Here is a 22,570-nt window from a genome sequence, read left to right on the forward strand (position 1 = left end):
ATATCATCTTAAGAAATTCCTGACAGCCAGGTCACTCCATATCCATGCACCCTGGTGAGAGAACAGACATCGGTAAGAATTCAGAATGTTGGGATCAATTGACATGTTGTACTTGCTAGAGGGTGAAAGAGGGGAGCGCAAAATATGGTCTGAAGCTCAACATTAAAAAAACGAAGATCATGGCCACTGGTCCCATCAACTACTGGCAAATAGAAGGGGACGAAATGGAGGGAGATTTTAGTTTCTTGGACTCCATGATTACTGCAGATGGTGACAGCAGTCACAAAATTAAAAGATGCCTACTTCTTGGGAGAAAATCCCCCAAAACCTAGACAGCATCTTATAAAGCAGAGACATTACCTTGCCAACAAAGGCCCGTATAGTTAAAGCTATGGTTTTCCCAGTAGTGATGTATGGAACTGAGAGCTGAACCATAAAGAAGGCTGATCACAGAAGAATTGATGCTTTTGAATTATGGTGCTGGAGGAGACTCTTGAGAGTCCCATGGGCTGCAAGAAGATCAAACCTATCCATTCTGAAGGAAATCAGCCCTGAGTGCTCACTGGAAGGACAGATCCTGAAGCTTAGGCTCCAATACTTTGGCCACCTCATGAGAAGAGAAGACTACTTGGAAAAAACCCTAATGTTGGGAAAGATTGAGGGCACAAGGAGAAGGGACGAGATGGTTGGACAGTGTTCCTGAAGCTACCAACATGAGTTTGACCAAACTGCAGGAGGCAGTGGAAGACAGGAGTGGCTGGCGTGCTCTGGTCCATGGGGTGACAAAGAGTCGGACATGACTAAACGACTAAACAACAACAACTTGCCACAGGAATGCTGCTGAAAACAACTTTCTACTTTAAGGAGAAATGTGAGTTTTCAAATAAAAGATAATAACATTTTAGACTGAACGGCAGCAGGCCTGAATTTTAAAGCTTGACAAGGGGATGGACTAGATGATATTTGGGATCACTTCCAACTCTATGATTCTATTGATTTCCTTCAAAACCTTTTCTCACCATACAGTGAGAACTTTCAAGTGCAGTGCTTACCTTTCCTCCTTTTGGAGGAAAGATCACTGGAGACTTCTGGCATTTCAGTAATGTTTGATTAATTTCCAAGTGGAGCACAGGTGGGACAAACAGGATAATGCTTCCCTACCAGGCAGCTAATCCACTGTATGCATCAATTCCCTGGAGAAAGTTATCTGCAACCCAATATGCTTCCACAGCAAACTGATAGCCTTCAGCTTGCTGACTCTTGCTTCTGTCTCTATCTCATTCGGTGTTTCTTTGTTCCAAAACCACACACAAAAGCGGGTAACATCTTCCCCATTTAGAATATTCCAGAGAAATCTCCAACTATTTACCTGCCATTGGCTCCCAATAAATACTGTAATCTGTTTAACAAAAGACTTGGCCCCAGCCCTCTTTCAAGATAAATCTTTTTGTTTTCTGAGAAGCAACCTGGATTAATAAGAACAATGTAAAACATTCTCTTATTTGTTTTTCACAGTCCACAGTTAGGCAACACTTTGTTAGGACCAACCAAAATATTTATTCTGTGGATTTTGTATGCTTCAAGAAATTTAAGGTAGTCAGCTGACCTGGCACCAAATGTTATGGGCCTCAGGTAAGCCAGTTATTCCCATGTGTTTGAATCCTAAGCAGCAAATTGTGAGATCCAATACCTAATCCAATACACACCTTTATGTTACCTCTTTCATGATAACATGTCACAAATCAGGGCCAACCTTTCTGAGATCTCCAGAGCTCTTCATTAGGCAAGATGGTGGACAAAGCAAGGTGGAATGGGATGGGCGGTTATGGTAAGAAAAGTACAATAATTACGGTGGATGTAGCAGCTATAACGCCAGTGTTTAGACTTGCTTCCAAGATGGAGATTGCAGACTGAATAACCTGCCATTTTCCCCTGGAAAACTGCCTTCTGCCCTAGTCATATATTCACCATTCTCATTCCACTGCAAAGCACCCTTTGAATCTTTCTTTTTTTCCTTTCAGTGCATGCTAGCACGAAGAAGCTTTAAGCCCTTGTTTGCTGATATTCCTCCAAGACTTCCCACAGTGCATATAAATGGATGTCCACATGAGGGTAATATACTTGCAATGTACAATAATTACTTGCTCTGATAAAAATCGTTTGATGGAGACTAGACTCATGTCATCTTTATTCTGTTCTCAAATAGTTCACTAATTCCTTATAAAAGGAGGTAACATATAGATCAACTCTCAACTCTACCTGTTTACACCCAAACAAGTAATTCCTTCCCCAGCCTTACAGCAGAACTTTTAAATTGCACAAGTGCTGGAACATGGTGGGAGACGCCATGTCCTGGTCATATGGTTGGCAGAAGCACATGAACCCTCTAGATGTGACTGGAACGATCCTTAAGGTAAGCAGCTTTCAGATTGGCCCTCCAAGCAGAGCCCACAACACAGCAAAGCATTTACAGCAGCTTTCCATGTTGCAGCTGTAATCTTTGCATTGGGTCTTAGTCAATGGTAACTATGCCAAATAGATGCCATATTCCTCTTTTATAGGCAGCTGTCACTTTCTTCAGATTCATATTTTTGAAGGTCACACAATAAACACACAATATGTAAGAAGTTGGTGGTTTAGGGTCTTTCAAAAGTGAGAACAAGGAATTGTAGTAACCTTAAATGTGTCATGTGCAAACAGTGAATGCTGTAATACGAAAGATAAATAACTGCATTCACTGGAGACGGACCAAAGAATCCAGGCCAACCCTGTAATCTAATAAAGCTTCTTAAGCAATTTAATTGTGAATGCACCATTAATAAAGTAGAAGTCTTTAAATTAGATATCTTTTGACAGCAGTGACTACTTAAGAAGTATTCATCGGTTCCTGAGAATCTGTTCTTCAGCTTATATTTTACAGTAGCTTTGATTAAGCAACATTTTCTCTTATCCAAATTTAAACAGCACATCAAACAATATGGAAATAGACCCCCAGCCTTTCTTGAGGACATGAAAGTTATTCTGAATTATTTTCACAGCAAGGGTGAGCTCAATTCCCACCCCAACCCACTCTGTAGGAATTCTGTTACAGAGAAAGCAATTTGAAAATTAATACAACTCTATATTTGTAAGGAAATAATTTTTAATTATCATTCATTTTCTGCATTCTGATTTTTTCCGCTTAATGAAGTAGATCTCTCTTTACCATGGTTTTCATTTCCTCAGTGGATAAGTCGTAAAAATCACTATACACGCAGGATTTTCCAGAAAAGGTTTTGATACTGCCAAGTAGGCTGTTTCCAAAGAAATGAGTAGCTTTTTTACTTTTAAATGAATCTTCGTTTAAGCAACAACAAGAAGTCCTAATTCTTTCAGCGGTCCCCATAAAGAAACCAAATTTGCCTACATTGTGTGTGTGTGTGTGTGTGTGTGTGTGTAATCTTAGGTGGAGACAGAGGGTGCCTACTAATAGTCATCTTCAAAAGAGCACTCTCCCAACTTGTGATTTCTAGCAACTAGTACTCAGAGGCATACTGAGGCAGAACAGAGCCTCCGTGGCTAGTAGCCATTAGTAGTTTTATTCTCCAAGAATACTGTATTTCCCCGTGTATAGGTTTTCCCCCCATAAAAAATAATGTCAAAAATTTGGGGGCATCTTATACACGGATATATCTCTCCCCATTTTCTTAAATAGGAGTTCTCAAAAATAGGGGGTGTCTTATACATGAGGGCGTCTTATAGACAGAAAAATACGGTATGTCTTAAGTTCCTTTAACGCCATCCAAGTTGGTGGCTATCACTCTGTCATGTGGGAGTGATTTCCATAGTTTAACTATGTGTTGCATGAGGAATACTTTAGTCCTCAGTCTTTCAACATCTATTGGATGAGCCCAAGTTTTATAATATGAGAGAGAGAAACTTCTCCCAGTCTGTTCTTTTTTCTCATCATGTCCAGTTTTACACACCTTTATAATGTTGCCCCTTACTTGCCTTTTCTCTGAGCTAAAGAGGTTCAGATGTGACCTTTCTTTCTACAGGAATTGCGCCAGGCCCTTGATAATTTTGGTTGCCATTTTCTGAACCTTTCCCATCTCTACTGTATCCTTTTTGAGGTGCCACAATCAGGCTCTGGCTTTTTTGTGCATTCTCTGAAGCAGAGAGAGTACCTGGCTGGAGACATGGTGAACGTAATACATTTCACACTTTTACTGCCTGCTTGCTTTTATAATCTCACCCTCATCCTACAACCAGACCCTGGGAAGTAGGTGTGACGGAACTGAGTTTATTATATGCCATCATTCCGAAACAGAGTGTTTTGTTACAGTACTAGCTTCCAAAAGGAAGTGCTCAAATGAATGGCTTAATGTTGCCCAGTATTTTGAATCCAGGTGGTCTGGATCACAAAGTTCTACTTAGCTATACCCTGGGACATCGTGGTTAGGCAACCACTACTTCAGTTCACCATCTGGAAGTGTGGAGGGAAACTACAGTACATGATTATTATGAGAATGACTAATCTCTGATGCACCATTCTAATAACGGAATATGTATGGATGTGTCTATGTGCAAGCAAACAAGCTTCATAAACATTACTCAGGAACATAGAGCACCTGCTCCAAAACATCATTTTCTACTGGCAGAGTAAGAAGCACCACAGAGTATAATTGCTGTGTCATATTAATTATATGGAAACCCAAACAAAATGACTAATTCCCACATTCCCACTCTCTCTGGGAACAAGAATAACATTATTATCAGTGGCATGACTTTAAATTATCTAGTAAACTATTTTGCCTTTCTTCTGCCACCTACCCACACACCTGTTCTTCCATGCTTGTGTAAGTCACAAGAGGCAATTCCTACGAGTGCTTACTGACTCTTCCAGAAAACATTTCTCACTTGAAATTAAGTTGTATGCAAAAGAGATCAGTCTTCATGAGGACTCACATAAAACAGACTAGCATTCAATTTCTGGCTGATAACTTATTTTGTCAGTAGGTGCTAATACTTGTCTACACAACAAAATTATAGCACACCTCTCGTTCTGCAAGCTTAATCATGGTTTTCACCTGATTGATTAAAAGTAGAACTTTATGCAGCACAGGCAGAAAGGGGCAGAAACAACTTCTCTAGCCATTTCAAAGAGCATGCTTAGCAGAGGTCTTTTATATAGGTGTGCTAATGGTTCAGCATGATTTCCAGCCCCAGCCCCCTAGTTTTAGACTTGGAAAGCCATTGAATGTTTCATTTCCCCAGGAGTCTTCCTTGTGGCACTATCATAGCCAGTGCCTTTTCACATGGTTGGCAGTCATGGGCAAAAAGAAATAAATAAAAGTTGCATCAGACCAGGATCCACGTTGTCCATTTTTCTATTTCCAACAGGAGTTCAGTCCTCCTCTGTAGCATGGGTGGGGAAATGTACAGACTGAGGGCCAAACCACGTTGGTGGAAACTTATTGAGTGCCACATTCCAGCGGATTTCTGCAAACTTAACTCTATGCATTCTGAGTAAATGCATGCAAGAACCCTAACTGGATGTGATGCTAAAAAATCTGTTAAGACCCCACTTTCAAAAATCAAAAATATATTTGGGAACTGAAACCAATTAACAAGTTTCTGTCCAGGTGCTACAATTACCTGACTTTCTCAAGTTCACCTCCAATCTCCTTAGTAATGCTCTGGGCACTCTTCCAAACTGTCAACAGCAAAGGAAAGGGGGGAAACAACCCCTCTTTAAACACAGAACACAATCAAATGTGTTCACTTGCTTCTGTGTAAAGTATTCTCCATTCCTGATGCTTGAGAAAACAAGACCAAAATATTGATCATCTCATAGTTCCCCTGAGCTTATACACAGAGCTTTCCTTCTTAGTTGTACAATTCAAATACAGGTGGTGACCATTTTAGGTGCGTCCAATTGAAGCGTGATCACTCATGAGGGGGGCCTTTTGGAGCCAGAAGAGTGTGTAATGGGGCATAACAAGGGGAGCATACTTACACTCTGTTGACACTTGCAGGGGCCAGGAACAGAACCTCTGCATGAAATGATTGTCTCCTGTACTGTCCATTTCCACAAAACAATTATTTGATCCCCCCCCCCCATTGGGCATATCAGTCCATTAAGTAGCTGGCAGAAATTGTAAAAACCTTAGAAGTAAGTCCCACTAGGCTCCATTAAAAGGTGTTTAGCACTGTAGCCCAAGACTCTAATCCTATGCACACTTACCTTGGAGTAAGCTCTACTGATACAAGGCTTACTTGTCAGTAGACATGCATAGGGTTGTGCTGTTACTGCTGGCTCAAAATCTGCTATTTTCAGCCAAATCACAGTTGCAAATCACAGACATATTGAGGCATCGCCATTAATCACAAGCCTTCACCATTTGTCTCCATCTGGAGGCCAGCACTTCACCAAGGTGTCGTCTGTGACTGACCTGAGTGTTGTATTTTATGCCTCCTGTCTGCTCCTTTGCTATTTTCTAGTGCAGCTTTTTAATTTCATTCACTATGCAGTTTGAAAAAATGCTGAATTAAAATAAATGAGATGCAAATACATTCAACGCTTTCCCTCTTGTTTTCAAATTGCACTTTCAGTCCACTCAACCTGTTATAATCTCATAGTGATTTTCATTTAAAAGAGCTAAATGGATATGTGATTACTGTTACAGGAACTAACACAAGACAATTAAATGCTGAGGTGTTGATAGATAAAGCTATGTTTTGATTTGCATATACATGGTGCAAAAAAAATAAAAATCTAACTCTGGCAAGAATTCAGCTCCAATACTTGTACATCTAACTTCTGCTAATTACTGCAAGTATTTCTATTAAGGCTTTATTACTCAGAGCCAGGACTATATCCATTTATTTTAGGGTCTTATTATTTGAGAGCCTCCTCAAACTGCAGAGTTGATTTCATGCAAAGAGTATAACACAACCTCTGCAAATATTTGAAGTTGTGTTGTGGTGTGTGGGTGTGGAACATTCATTGTCTTCCCTCCCTGATCAAAGAACTGTACCATGAAAATAAATGAAAACATTATGTATGTGTATGTATATATATATATATATATATATATATATATATATATATATAATCCACAATGGTAAATATGGAATGATGTGACTACAAAACGTTTCAAAAGATAACTGCCGAATGTGACTGTGTTCTGCAGGATTTCAGACTCTGAGCTTTGCAAATGAAATAGCCCAGAATTCCTCAACCTTTTTGTGCCCCCCACCCTGAAATGTTTGGTGGAAAGGATACACAGCATACACAGCCGAAGTAGCATATATGGTTCTCTATCTTGCCAAAAATACAGCAGATCATACCAACAGCCCAGGCACAATAGGATAGGGAATAACATTGCCTAGGGCCCTTTTCTGTTGTAGTGCCCTGTTTTTCAAACTTACTGCCTTGCCTGACACTATCTGTGTTATCTTTTTAGTGTCAGGAATGCTTATTTATTCAGGTAGGCTTTTATGAATGTTTAGTTTATCTGGCTTTTTAAATGCTCTTCTACTGTGATCTTCTTTTGTTGTAAAATGTAAAGGTAAAGGTAACCCTGACCATTAGGTGCAGTTGTGACCGACTCTGGGGTTACGGCGCTCATCTCGCTTTATTGGCCGAGGGAGCCGGCGTACAGCTTCCGGGTCATGTGGCCAGCATGACTAAGCCGCTTCTGGCAAACCAGAGCAGCGCACGGAAACGCCGTTTACCTTCCCACCGGAGCAGTACCTACTTATCTACTTGCACTTTGACATGCTTTCAAACTGCTAGGTTGGCAGGAGCAGGGACCGAGCAACGGGAGTCACCCCGTCACGGGGATTCAAACTGCCAACCTTCTGATCGGCAAGTCCTAGGCTCTGTGGTTTAACCCACAGCGCCACCCGCGTCCCATCCGCCACCCGCGTCTTTTGTTGTACTGGATTATTATTCAATGAGGACCCATCTGCGCTATACATTAAAATCAGTATCATACCGCTTAAAATAGTCATGCCCTTCCCCCGCAAGAATAATAGGAAGTGTTGTTTGCAAAGGGTGCTGAGAGTTGTAAAAAACCCCTATTCCCCTCATAGGGCTACAATTCCCAGAGTTCTCTGGAAAGAGGGGAATAGGGATCTCCTAACAACTTTCAGCACCTTTAGCGAACTACAGTACCCAGGAACCTTTGGGTGAAGCCTTGACTGTTTGAAACTAGTATCATGCCACTTTAATCTATAGTGCAGATAGTGCCTAGGGCTGTATCATTTCAAATTGTTGTAAAGAGATATGGAATGGTGTACACCTGAAAAACAATGCTTGACTGGTTTTCTTTAGAGTGCATTTTACCACACTGAGGAGCAAACCATATGACAACTGCAGGCACCATTCATCAAAGCCAGGTGTGCCCCAGTTAACATTATGGTCAGGAGCTACAATTTAAATTGTCCCTTCTTCCCCTCTTTAGTCCCTTCTTTCTGGGGCTTTATCCCTGCCAGGCTCACTTCTAATACTGTAGCTCAGATTGGGGTGGGGTTGATTTTGGTGAATGGATTGTGGGAAAGATTTGGAAACAGAGGTTGAAGCTTATGTGTACATATAGTTAATTTAGTTCAAATAACCCAGGGATATATCACTTTCACATTTTATATGAAATAAATGATACAGCATATAGGAATTGATAATAGTCCCCATTTCTGAAACAACTTGTTTTATTGTAGGACTGGGTTGAACTTACCCTGAGCTTTCTTCCAAACACAGTAACTTTTCCTTTAATCTGTTCCTTTCTGAGGCGCCACTCTATGGAATTTAAGCCATTCTCCATCGGCAAGGAAATATTGCATCGTCCTATGGTTGGGGTCACAGTCCCGGCTAGCACATGTGGTTCGCTGTGGAAGCTAATACTCATTCCATTGGCATACATCACCCTTAAGGTGCCATTATTGCAGAGCTGGTAGCTGTTCCTCACTTGATCTGAAGCAATAACAGGGGTGGGGGAAAACTTAGCAGCATTAGTCATAAAGAAAACATATTACCTAATTTTCTAGGCTTTCATGGTGCATCTGCAAATCTAAAATGATGTTTCCCAGCAACTGTTGTGTGGTGGGGAAGTGGGAACAGTATTTGAGATGTTAGTTGTTTATGTGAAGAACATCATTATTAAAAATTTGAAGCCAGCAGAGGTGTTTCAGTTAGGATTAGGATTTGTTTCCCACTTGCTTCTTAATTGTAAATCAAAATGTCTATTGATATTTTTTATAGCAAATATCATTTATATTTGTGGCTACATGTATAATCTGAGGAAAAATTATTTTAATTGAAGTGTTGGGTCAGCAAGAAATCAACTCACAAAAAAGAGATGGCTGGAGACTTTTCTTAGAAATAAGCAGGTTTTCCTTTTAAACTGGTTTAAGAGCTCCATTAGTGTATGTATGTGTATATATATATATATATATATATATATATATATATGGCACAATGTTATAGATTAGGTATTGGTCCTTAAGGCATGATGCTCACTCAGAATGAGCTGCCAGACATAATCTTTTGTGAGAATGTCACTCTTCATTCTGTCTTGAATAAATAGTACTAGCCAAACAGACACCTGGCTTTTTACTGACTGACAGAAGTTACAGAAATAAAACCAGGTTTATGACTTAGTTATACTCTCGAGTGGCTGTTGCAACCAGACCTATTCTTTAGAATAATAAAAAAAGAGTTTCTCCAGCAAAGCAATGCTGTGACCAGCTGCTATCGAAGAACCTCTATCCTTCTGTCAGAAAGAAAAGATCTACATAATTAATCATCACAGCACAGAAATAAAGGCATTGCAACACAGGCAAATAGTTCATAAATGTTGGCATTTATATGTCAGAAGGCTATTGTTGTGTGACAATGTTTGTTTTCAGTGACATTATTTCTCAATTTTAAAAAATCAACAAAATTCATTTCACTGCAGTTTTGGTAACAGTGTCATAGCATATGAAATATGGAATTGCTTTTGTAAGGCTCCCATTAACTCCCTTACAAATCCCTGCTGGAGTGGCTATGCTGTAAATTTGTCTTCTGAAGCTGAGGAAATCTAAGCCTTCCTTAACAGAATAAACAAGACTGTTAGTTCTCTTGGCAACTCTCTCCTGACCTCAGACTAGAGGTAAATTGGTCACAGGAAAATAGGTGAGTGAATAAAAATGCTTTAAACTGACCCACGGGAGAGATACCATGGGGAGAGACACCAGCTTGCTTATCTTTACTTGATTTTTTAAAAAAATATTTATAATTTTCACTTATATACATTACAATCATTTAACCATAACTTTAACATTTTCAATTTCGACTCTCTTCTCCCTCTTTCTTCGGTTCTTTACGTTTATTTTCGTCCTTTCCTGCATACTCCAAATTGCCTTAACTTATTCTTTTATTCGTCTATTCTCTCATGTTTACAGTTTGCTTGTTAATACTCAATGAACCCCTTCTAAAGGTAAAGGTACCCCTGCCCGTACGGGCCAGTCTTGACAGACTCTAGGGTTGTGCGCCCATCTCACTCAAAGAGGCCAAGGGCCAGCGCTGTCCGAAGACACTTCCGGGTCACGTGGCCAGCGTGACATCGCTGCTCTGGCGAGCCAGAGCCGCACACGGAAACGCCGTTTACCTTCCCGCTAGTAAGCGGTCCCTATTTATCTACTTGCACCCGCGAGTGCTTTCGAACTGCTAGGTTGGCAGGCGCTGGGACCGAACAGCGGGAGCGCACCCCGCCGCGGGGATTCGAACTGCCGACCTTTCGATCGGCAAGCCCTAGGCACTGAGGCTTTAACCCACAGCGCCACCCGCGTCCCCCAGAACCCCTTCTATTGCTTTCTAAAAAGTTTGTTGTTCTTGATTTCTTAATTCTTCCAGTAAGTATTGCCATTTCTGCATACTCTATTTGTTTCTATATCCAATCTTCTTTCATTGGGACCTCTTCATCATTCTACTTTTGGGCTGTACTTGATTTTTGTGTGCATGGTAATGCACTCACACATCTGTTCGCTGCATCTGTGCAGAGCATGCCCTAGAAACTTTCAAGAGTAGAAGTTCATGATAAGACACACATGCCTCAAGGTAGAATGATTTAATTGCTGCACATGCCTCAAGGAGGAAAATAATGTCCTTTGCCTCATGACTGAGACATAAAAAATGTCCCAGTTGAGAATGAGGCATCTTTAGCGGGAAAGGGTATGTGAGTTGTGATCATCTAAGGTAACATCAATTAGTGACTGGTATTCAGGGAAAAAAACAGCAGCACCCTGTTTAGAAAGCTCTAATGAATTATATATCAGGCCTTGCTGATACACCCAAGGTGTAAAGCTTTATGAACATCATTACATTGGGTCACGCAGGTAAACATGGCTTGTTTGGAACAAAGGTAAATTCTATCAAGGTGGCAGGACAAAGCCCTCTAAACATGTGGCAATTGAAAGGTGCTTTCCATGTCAGGAAAACATGCAGAAGAACCAAATCTTGACTGAGATGAATATAAATTTAGGCAAAAAAAATAGCATTATCAAGGTATAAAAGCACTTTATCTTGATGGTTGCAAAGATATGGTGAGTCACAGAATAAGTCACATGCTAGCTGAAGTAACAGCTGCCAAAAGGGCAGTTTTAAATTATAACAAATAAGTGTCATGTGCCCATGGGGGAGCCAACAACCCAAGTACAAGGGAGGTGGAAGCAAGTGAATTCAAAGGCCATAATATCAGATGTCCGCAAAATTCACTTCCAGAGAAAAGCACAGAAATATGATGACCAATCAGTTCCTGCAACCTTGTTTAGCAAATTCCTTCCCCTGAGGGCAGGATTTATTTCCTAAACAGATGAGGCAGCCATCACAGCTGTTGGAGATCTGTATCTTAGTTCCATCACTGTGAATACTTGGGAAACAAGACCCACTGCCCCATAGGTGCACAGGGCAAAGGAAGAAGCAACTTGATTAAAATAAACAACCACAAACCATGAAAAAAACATCTAATTAATGTAATCCGAGTAAGTAAAAGTTTCCTAACAAACCACAAAAAGACAGGGACTTAATAAAGCTCATTGAAGAGAATCTCCACTAGGAAGGTTTCTTCAATGTGACTGTTGTATCAGTCAAAAGAAAACTGAAGGAAAGAGTTTTCCTCCTCCTTGAGGCATGTACAATAGGTAAGATATTTTTGCTTGAAGGGAGGGACCATGTGCACTAGTTCACAGGTTTCAGCTTTAGAAAGCTCCTGAGATAAGCTCTACACGGGTACCTAACACACATGTACGTCTGCACAGGGAGCATGCAGAAGAATAAATGGCTTTCAAAATAAAAGCATGGTTGTCACCTGGATCCCCAGCATGGATAATCAATGGAAGATACATATTGCATTGAGTGAGAAGTTGCAGATCTGGGTTAGTTGGTCGATCATGATCTTCTGGACCACCGCCTCGCAGACGTGGGGATACAGGGCATAGCCCGTAACTGGTTGTGCTCTTTTATCTCTGGTCGGGGACAGAGGGTGGCACTAGGGAGGGAAATGTCATCGTGCCACTCCTTGGTGTGTGGAGTGCCGCAGGGCGCAATTCTCTCCCCAATGCTTTTTAACATCTTTATGCGCCCCCTTGCCCAGATTATCCGGAGCTTTGGGCTGGGCTGTCACCAATATGCTGATGACACTCAGCTCTATCTGCTGATGGATGGCCACACCAACTCGGCCCCGAACACACTGACCAGATGTTTGGAAGCTGTAGCTGGATGGTTTCGTGGGAGCCGATTGAAACTAAACCCTTCAAAGACAGAGGTCCTATGGCTAGGTCGGGATGGCATGGGGATGAGGGACCAACTCCCTTCTCTTGCGGGGGCCCAATTAGTGCCATTACCTTCCGTTAAGAGTTTGGGTGTAATCCTTGACGCCTCCCTTTCCATGGAGGCGCAAGTTACAGCAACAGCCAAGGCGTCATTTTTCCACCTTCGCCGCATCAAGCAGTTGGTCCCTTACCTTTCCCGCCCCAACCTGGCCACAGTGATCCATACGACGGTCATCTCCAGGCTTGACTACTGTAATTCGCTCTACGCAGGGCTGCCCTTGAAGCTGTCCCAGAAACTCCAGCGGGTACAGAATGCTGCAGCGAGGCTCCTCACGGGGTCTCTGCCATGGGAGCATATTCACCCAGTGCTTTTCAAGCTGCACTGGCTCCCGGTGGAGTACAGGGTCAGATTTAAGGTGCTGCTTTTGACCTTTAAAGCCCTTCGCGGCCTAGGACCCTCGTACCTACGGGACCGCCTCTCCTGGTATGCCCCACGGAGAGTCTCAAGGTCCATAAATAACAACACCCTAGTGGTCCCGGGCCCTAAGGAAGTTAGACTGGCTTCAACCAGAGCCAGGGCCTTTTCAGCTCTGGCTCCGGTCTGGTGGAACGCTCTGCCTCATGAGACCAGGGCCCTGCAGGATCTGATTTCTTTCCGCAGGGCCTGTAAGACAGAGTTGTTCCGCCTGGCCTTTGGCTTGGAGCCAATTTGATTCCCTCCCTCCCTCTCTTTCTTTTTTCTTTTCCTTCTCCTCCTACAATGAGGCTACATTTTAATATTTTAATGTTCCATTATTTTAATGCTGTATTTTACTTTTGTTTTTAAGTTGTAATCATTCATCTTGCTTTTATTATTGCTTGTGAGCCGCTCTGAGCCCGGCTTTGGCTGGGGAGGGCGGGGTATAAATAAAAAATTATTATTATTATTATTATTAGTCCTGTGTCTCCTGGCCTAAGAAGCACAAATGTGTTGAGGTCTGGAAGGAGCTCGTCTTGGAAGGCTCTTCTATCACTCTTGAGGAACGTTTTTAATGTATGGATATAGCTCCTTCTCAAACTTGTCATTAGATCTTATATGGGAAGTATTAAAAAAATGCTGAACAATCTGATTTCCTTTTTTGAACTGGAATGATCCACAGGACATGAAATTATTTTTCTGTGAACAAATGCATTTGCTCAGCGACTGCTTCCTTCCAGTCCTAAGGAAAGGGTGGTAGTGATGTGGACATTCGTTAACTAAGAAGTGATTATTGTTATTGGATAATGATTCTTTTGAGAAGCATTTCTATACCTTGAACAACTGTATAGGACGCCTCCACAGAGGAGAGATTGGTAATTACAGTGACATCATCGTCCCGGTTGGAGTTTTCAATATCAATAGTAATTGACTTTTCCATTTCACGATGAAGGCTGGTTACTACACCAGTAGGGCGAGTCACATTGGTTAGGCGTCCTTCGTGGTCATAACTAAAAGATGCAAGAAAGAAGTCCCACATATTTAACTTTTCAAAAATGAATGGAGCCAATATATACATGTACTTTCTGAAGTTAAAAAATATGAAACAGATGTGAAAGTCTAGAGAATGGAAATAAAAATATCACAGGAGCAAATTATTACAGCAAAGATGAATGGTGTACAATATTTTTTCAGTATCAAAACCAAAGATGCACCAGCATTTTAGAGAAACAATTAACTGTTAGATTCATGTGCCAGGCAAATAGAACCCTAGGACCAGAAAGGAGTATGCTGCATCTAGCAAACCTTTGGGGATGCCTTTTTCCCTATGAATCTTCCTGGAGAATGGTTATTTGGATACTCAGTTTTAATTCCTGATATATTTACAGAGTGCAAGAACATCTTCTCTTTGCCTCTGCTTACTGAGCAACCATTATTTCCATTTTCCCCTCATAAGATAAACTAAAAAAAAATATTGCAGAGAATTTCATTCTTCAAAGTGTGTAGTGACATTATCTGCCTGGAAATGTCTGTGAGAGGGACAGCAGAAATTTCAGATGGGAGAAGGAAGAATAAGCAAAGTCCAAATGTCACTCTTGGAAACGTTAAAATCTAAATTGCAAAAAAGCAATAAAATTTAAAAGCTTTAAATGTAAATAATTTAACATACAAAAATAGTAACATTTTTACCTACATTTCAGAAGAGTCAGCACACAGGTGCATATCAGGGCATTGTATCTCAGGCAAACCACTTCTGTTCATGTGCTTCCTTCTCCTGATATGCACTTGTGCAAGAACTCATCTAAGCTATATCATAGTTTGCCATTGCATCTGAACCAGCAAATTATGTTAGTATCTCACAAAGAACAATTTGCAGTTTTGGTTTGGACAGCAAATACAACCTATAGTTAGTGGTTACATCCACTACATTCCAAATCGTGTCTTGCTATGAAATGCAATAACCAGAGTGTGCTATGTAAGGTGTGAGGTCTGAATTTTATCATGTTTTTCTCACTGTGACTTGGTATTATGTGTGAAATGAGCCAGTGAATAGGACCAATAAGTTGACCACAGATAAAAGTGATCTTTAGGGAAAACTGTGTGTCCTGATTTCCTTGTTTCTGTCGTTATTTTGGTTGGTGTGGAAGTTGCTGACTCCCACCCAGGCCCGTAGCTGGGGTGTGTGTGAGGTGGGCCTCTGCCAGGGTGCAAGCGATGGGGTCGCAAAAAATCGGCTAAAAATATGTCCATAAATATCAATATCCATTATTGCCTCATAAGAAATGGTTTTAAAAAGAGGGTGAATTGAACAGGTGGAAATGGGGGGTTGGGGGATGGAGGAGAGGTGGAAAGAAGAGCTAATTTGTCCGTGGCTAGGGGGCACAATCTGGGCAGTTCTGCCAGGGGCGGAAGATCACCTAGCTACGGTTCTGCTCCCACTGTGGGGGAGCAGCCTCTGGACATTTTCGGGATCTGCTGTGACCAAATGCTGTACATTTTGAAGATCAAGGTACTCTACTGTGGAGGAATCTTTACTCTGCAGTTATTGCAGCTCCAATTGAAATACATAATGCTACACTCAGTGATAAGGTTAGGCAGATCTTTGGCAGTGATAAGGTTAGGCAGATCTTTGGCAACCTCAGAGGCATTTGCTATACTGATGTCAGAGGCTGTGAGGTCGCTAGGTTCAAAAGGAGGGCATGCCAGGGAGAGGAGCAGGGGAAGGCATGGATCCAAAGAATGCATAGCCTCCCCAGTCCCAACACTGCCCCCCTCCCAACTAGCAAGCAAATTACACCAGGAGCTGATGTAATCCAATCTTGCTTATTTCCTCCCCTTTGTGGCAGGACACTGGATAAGGCAGAAAAATCACCTTCAGCCTCTGTCCCCACAGTCCCCTAAGCTTCAGAATTGCAGCCTGTGTGTGTGTGTGTGTGTGTGTGTTTCTTTCGTCTACCTAGCCTTCACAATCCTTGATGGCAGGGATTGTCTTTGTTCCTCCTTTTTTCTGCTCTGTGAGACTTTTTTGGCTGCAGAACAGAATTAAAAATAATAATCTCGAGATGAATTAATAAACAAATATGCAAGCAGAAGGGGTTCAGAAATAAGTAATACCATTTTATCAGGAGGAGAACCTCACAAAAAGAACTACTGAGAAAAAGTGGGTGGTATCTACTCCTGAAGCAATAGAAAACACCAATCATTGTTCGGGGAATAGAGCTATTAATGCCTTCTCTCATGGCATAACTGGATTTAATAAAGCAATTTAAAATTAAGTATATGATAAAAATTACTTCATTTGGCAGAAGAAAAAAGTCATTTGGTGCAAATTGCTTTGATCATTTTTTTAAAAAAACCTCTGGATCAGCAATTTTTGGGGAGGAGCAGAAAATTAATGTTATCTGTTTCTCAAGAGACGGGGGGGGGGGGAGCAAGGGGGAATAGTGATGTGTTAATGAGGCACTAATAACTGAAACTGGCAAATTGTCCCATTGTGTAACTCTTTCTATACTTGTCCAGGAGGAAAGGTAAGCAGCAGACTGAATAGCATATGGGGAATGGCAGCTGCTGTCCTGCTTGTCATCATCTGGAAACGAGTCCTCCTGACTGGGTTGCGTTAGGTGCTCAATAATGTGACTTAATTATTGCACGGACCCAGGCAGTAGGCAGCTATAAATACATTTATTAAGCAATAACTATGATGGAGCAGGACATTTCCTGGGAACTGATGAGCGGCTGGGAGGAGTTAGTATCTCAGAAATGCTGGAGAGTCATTAATCTGAAGAAAATGCCCTGATCTAGGAACATTAGTTAGAGGAAACTGAGGATGGGGAGGAGAATGGGATCACTTTATGGCCTTTCAGCATGTGGTGTTTATTTCTAAATGATGTAATGTATTACTACAAATTAGCCCTATAGTTAAAATAATTGCCAGGCATTCCCATGTCAGATTCTACACCATGTTCATTAATTTAGGAGAAACCGGTTTACATTGGTTTACATGAATGAGACTCTTAATCTCAGGGTTGTGGGTTCGAGGCTCACGTTGGACAAAAGATTCCTGCATTCCAGGGGGTTGTACTAGTTGACCTTCAGGGTCCCTCCCAACTCTAAAATTCTAGGATTCCATGAATCCTGCTACTATTTTTCCTAACGTATTTCAGGTTGCTCAAATTGCTCCTAGTATCTTGGATTGTTTTGGGTGTCCCTTATGCATGGTTATGCCTGACTGCTATTTTTGTTGTTGTAAATCTTACATTTGCCTGTGACAATTCATTCCCTAGTGGGCTTAGCCAGCAACTTGGCATTTAAAATATACAAGGCTCAGCAGAATGTACATGGAGCATTTTAGCCAATATACCCATTAGACTGTTTTCACATCATCCACAGTCACAAAATTCTGAACAATTAGAGTCAATCCTATTCAGTGTTTTCAAAATAGGTGAGTTATTCTATAGGATACAGAAGCACCTGACTCTGCCATTATCTAATGGGAGCTCTCTAAAGTGTGACCCCTCCAAAGTTACACTGCCCAAATCTGCTGTTAGTTATTACCTTAATCATAAATTTTTATTATTCACCAAATGAGCATTTCTTTCTTTTTGTAACCACGGTTAGCTTTAAAAGGTTTATATTTGTATGCCAGCACTAGTGAGCCTAACCCCCCGCAACAAACTGTGCAGTACCAAATCATAGAATCGTACTGTTGGAAGGGATACCAGGGGTTCATCTAGTCCAACCCCCTGCAATGTAGGAATCTCAATACATGACAGATGGCCATCCAAGCTCTGCTTAAAAACCTCCAGTAGTTGACTGTTCATGAAACTGCTTCATGCTATTCTAGATGAAACCTGTTTCAATATCATTGTAAACTGTCTTTCAGACAAGGAATGACAAGGTGGTCACACATCTCCTGGTTCAAAAAATAATAACGTAACTCCATCAGCAAGATCCATGAAACATACATTTACAAGTGGCTATTCTACAAAATGATCAGCAGGTGGCAGTGCTCTCCTACTCCATTGAAAAACTCCATCAAAACCTAAAAAAGAGATAGCTTTAGAAATGGTAGTTAGTTTCCAACTATATCAGCTATGTGACTTTTTATGTCCTTGAATATAGTTGTCTGGTGTACACATTATGGGGATATATACTTTGAAGAGGCCACGTAACGATTAATAATTACCAACAAGTAGCCCTGAATCTTTTAAAAAGTAAGGTTTATTTTTTAGGGTGTGGAGGAGACATGAAACATACTGTATTTTTTGCTCTATAAGACTCACTTTTTCCCTCCTAAAAGGTAAGGGGAAATGTGTGTGCGTCTTATGGAGCGAATGCAGGCTGCGCAGCTATCCCAGAAGCCAGAACAGGAAGAGGGATCGCTGCTTTCACTGCGCAGCGATCCCTCTTGCTGTTCTGGCTTCTGAGATTCAGAATATTTTTTTTCTTGTTTTCCTCCTCCAAAAACTAGGTGCGTCTTGTGGTCTGGTGCGTCTTATAGAGCGAAAAATATGGTACATAGGGTGTCTTTGCATCAGTTTTTTCCCTCTGAAATAGTTGAAATAGTTATATTCATTTTCTGGAGGAGGCACTGATAAAATGAAGAGGAATGTACTTCACCACAGTGTTTGTTTGATATCTGTAGACACATTAGTCCAGTGCATATGTAAAAACCTCTACACACATCACTCCTCTGTTACAGCCACAAGGAGATTCGAAGAATCCACTACCTAGCTGAAACTAACTGTAGTCTGTCATTATGTCTGAACCAGTGAATTTTGGTTTGTTAAAACTAAGGAAGCTTGAAGAATTTGGCTTTTAATTCCAGTGCAAACAGACCTGATCCACAACTCCTGTACTAACTGAAACATAATTATCACACTTCTCTGAATTCTGTAATACAGTTCTTGGCTCTCAAAGCATACCAAAATGCATTATAATGTGCATTTTAGTAAAAGAAAAAAAGTGTAGAAATGCATTTTCATTCTGTGGCAGAACAGCATTTAAACACATATTTAAATACAAATTTTCATGCAGATTTTTTAAATAAAAAAATGCAGACTAATGCAGAAATGAGATAGAATGTATGCAAAATTGATATGGATCATAAACAGTTTAAACTAGCATTTATTGAAACAACCCAGGATAATAAGTCTGGGTTTGACCTTGTCCTATTTCAGTAAGCCACAGTATAAACTAAAGACAGCTTGACCCAGTCTGAAGGTAACAAGAAACGACAATTAGTTTAAACCAGGAAATGGATGCTTCCAATTTATTTGTGGCTGCATCAGAGGAGAAACAAACAGCCAAATATGCAAGCCTGAGGCTCGCCCAGCCTCACTCACGTATTTCTAAACAATAGCTTAGCATTATTATCGCTGAACTGAGCTGCTGTGAGGAACACTGGGCTGACCATACTTAAGTGAAGCAGAAGGCTAGGGTGCTTCCTTGCGCATAGATCTGCTGCTTGTCTAGACTTCCCCTTAAGATGGAAGCTTTCCCCAGCAAGCAGATCTCTTGCAAAAAGAAAAAAAGTTTTGTTTGCTTTTTTATACCAAACGTCCATACAAACATATATAAGCATGAAAAAAGTAGGGGTGGGATTGAATACTAGAGAAAGGTCACTGACGTTAATAAACATGGAGCCACAATTTAAGAAGGATATTGACAAGCTGGAAAATGTGCAGTGGCCACCACAATACTCAAGGCAAGGGTCTGGAAACCAAACCTTATGAGAAATGGCTGAGGGAGTTGAGGATGTTTAGCTTGGGGGGAAAAGGAGACCCGAGAGGAGAGATGATAGCCATCTTTAAGTATCTTAAGGGCTGTCACATGGAAGATGGAGCAAGCTTGTTTTCTCCTGCTCCGGAGGGTAGGACTTGAACCAATGGCTTCAAGTGACAAGAAAGGAGATTCTGACTAAACATCAGGAAGAACTTTCTGACAGTAAGAGCTGTTTGACAGTGGAACAGATTCTCTTGGCAGGTTGGGGACTCTCCTTCCTTGGAGGTTTTTAAGCAGAGGCTGGATGGCCACCTGTCATGGATGCTTTAGTTGAGATTTCTGCATTGCAGGGGGTTGGACTTGATGACTCTCAGGTTCCCTTCCAACTTTACAATTCTACGATTCATTTATGGCATGACTTAGGTTAATTAATTTCAATTGGTAGACTGAGTAGGGTTTGGTTTAACACAACCCAAGAGCCCAGATTCAAGTAACCTGGCACTAGTGGAAGCCAGTGTGAGGGCTCCTTGCTAGCACAATGGCACTTTCTCCCCTCTCCTCCCTCCAAATCTGGTCTGGAGGTTCAGGAGGACCTCAAGAACAGCATGCAGGGGGATTGTCTGGCAAAAAGGAACGCCTGTGCTGATGGAACGATGAGAAGAGTGTGACACTGAATTCTTACCAAGGTAAATATGTTGATACAATAAATAATACAATAAATAATACAATTGTAATTAATCACCAGTGGGAAGCACATTAATCATAGTAATCCTTACATATTGTACCTACAAAATGGAAAAGAAAAACAAATCAGAGTAATGTTAAGGGTGTATGTAAGCTAATAGTAAACATTTAGATCATTCTTTTAAACTCTCAAAATTAAATAAAATTTATTTTAGGGTGCAGTAGAAAAAAAAGGGGGGGGGGGAGAAAACCAAAAACCAGCTTACTAATCATATTGTTCCTAACACAGCATGTGGCTGAAGTGCTTCCTGTACCTTGCCATTCTTGTAGTGAATAATCAAGCTCCATTTATGTATAAACAAATCATTTTGTTGCTTCCTCTCTCTTAATCTTATCACATTGGTTAGTTTGACCATGTAGCCTAATCCCATATACCATTTCTTAATAGATGGTGGATTAATCTTTTTCCATTTACAACTGACAGATAACTGGGTGGCTGTCAATAAGCGCTATCAAAAGCAATCTTATCTTGGAAAATATTTGATTTCCAACAGTGGGGATGGATACTTCCCTGACAAGGACTCTACTTATGAATACTAACCACCCCAGCCTACTGTGTCACATGGCAAGTTGATATGCTTTCTTAGAAGGGTGTGAACTCCATATAAAGGACAAGAGATGCCACATAACTATCAGTAGGCAGCTAAACATTTTACCCTTAATCACCTACATCTGCATATTCATATTTTTCATAATCAGTATTTGCAGAATGTCACTTACTTGAAGAAATTATACAACACTGGCAAAATATATAGCTGAGGATGTTCTTTGGAAGAACATTGGTTAATGACACTGGTTTTCTTGTGCAGACACGCATACACACGCACACGCACCCTATTATCTTATCTGTCATCTGTTTCAGTTAAAGAGGAAATTTTGTCTTTCTCATCTACTAGTTCCTGAAACGAGTGTAATTTTGAGCTCTCTAGAAATTATATAAGTCACACTGAATTTCTTTCAGATACCTTAGGATCCAATTTCCTCAACAATCTGAGGAATGAGCAATCAGCAAAGTCAATCAATGCTTTATCTGCCCAGATAGAGGACGGTCCCAATATCCTGCCCATTTGAACAGCAAGACTTGTCATCTGAGTTCCAAAAGAAACTGCAGTATTGAAATCCCTGGAGAAAGAAAGCTTAGTAGGGTGTAGCCATCATTTATTAGGTTATGAGTTGGGCAGAGCAAGTATGGGAAAAATTATCTGTCGTGGCATGCAGGATCATGAAAGCTGGGTCCTATCCTGGCAGCTGCTATGCATATGCATGCATCCTAAACATCCATAAATTGTAGTTGCATTTTAGGCTGCTGGGTACTGTAGTACAACTGCTTCACCAAAGGACATTCAAAACATTAGCAGTTATCCAAATTCACTTGAATGTCATTACCGTATTCTCTGAGCTGCACTGAAAAGATGTGCACATTTGTAAATAAACAAATAAAATTTAAAGGCAGATATTCTGGGGAAGGGCCAGAGCTCAGTATTAGACTATCTGTCTTGCATGCATAAGGTTTGAAGCTCAATCCAGGTAGGGATGGGAATGTCCTAGCTGCTGCCTGTGAGTATAGGCAATGCTAAGCTAGATGAACTGCTGATCTGACTCTGTATAAGGCAGTTTTATATGTTCCTATGCTTTTCTCTAAAAGAAAGACCACCAGTTAATTCACAGGATGGTTATTCTGCATATAATTCTCTACCCATCTATCCGTACCTGAAAATTATTTCACCCATCTCAAGCCTCCTCCTTTGACCTTGCCAAATTTGGACATTGAAAAGCAGTTTTCAATTACGCAGAAAGGAATTTAGAGAAGATTATGCCAAATAAGAAAATGTGTGCAAAACTAGTGGTCTT

At 40.9% G+C, this 22,570-nt stretch overlaps 1 protein-coding gene and 1 long non-coding RNA gene across 25 annotated transcripts in view; one reads left to right on the plus strand and one right to left on the minus strand.

Moving 5' to 3' along the window:
* TENM2 (teneurin transmembrane protein 2) overlaps positions 1-22,570 on the minus strand; it is a 753,140-nt gene that overhangs the window by 12,510 nt on the left and 718,060 nt on the right. For all 24 annotated transcript variants that reach the window (XM_083430660.1, XM_083430659.1, XM_083430641.1 and 21 more), the window contains 2 exons: positions 14,087-14,262; positions 8,721-8,956 (listed from right to left, as the gene is read on the minus strand). In XM_083430660.1, the coding sequence (XP_083286786.1) occupies positions 8,721-8,956; positions 14,087-14,262 (412 nt within the window). The remainder of the gene's footprint in view (positions 1-8,720; positions 8,957-14,086; positions 14,263-22,570) is intronic.
* LOC310673110 lies at positions 262-2,168 on the plus strand. The gene is made up of 2 exons (XR_014508862.1): positions 262-1,632; positions 2,022-2,168. It is a non-coding gene; the product is annotated as an uncharacterized lncRNA (long non-coding RNA).

Source organism: Podarcis tiliguerta (assembly GCF_965153285.1).
Source record: "Podarcis tiliguerta genome assembly, chromosome: 2".
NCBI lineage: Eukaryota > Metazoa > Chordata > Lepidosauria > Squamata > Lacertidae > Podarcis > Podarcis tiliguerta.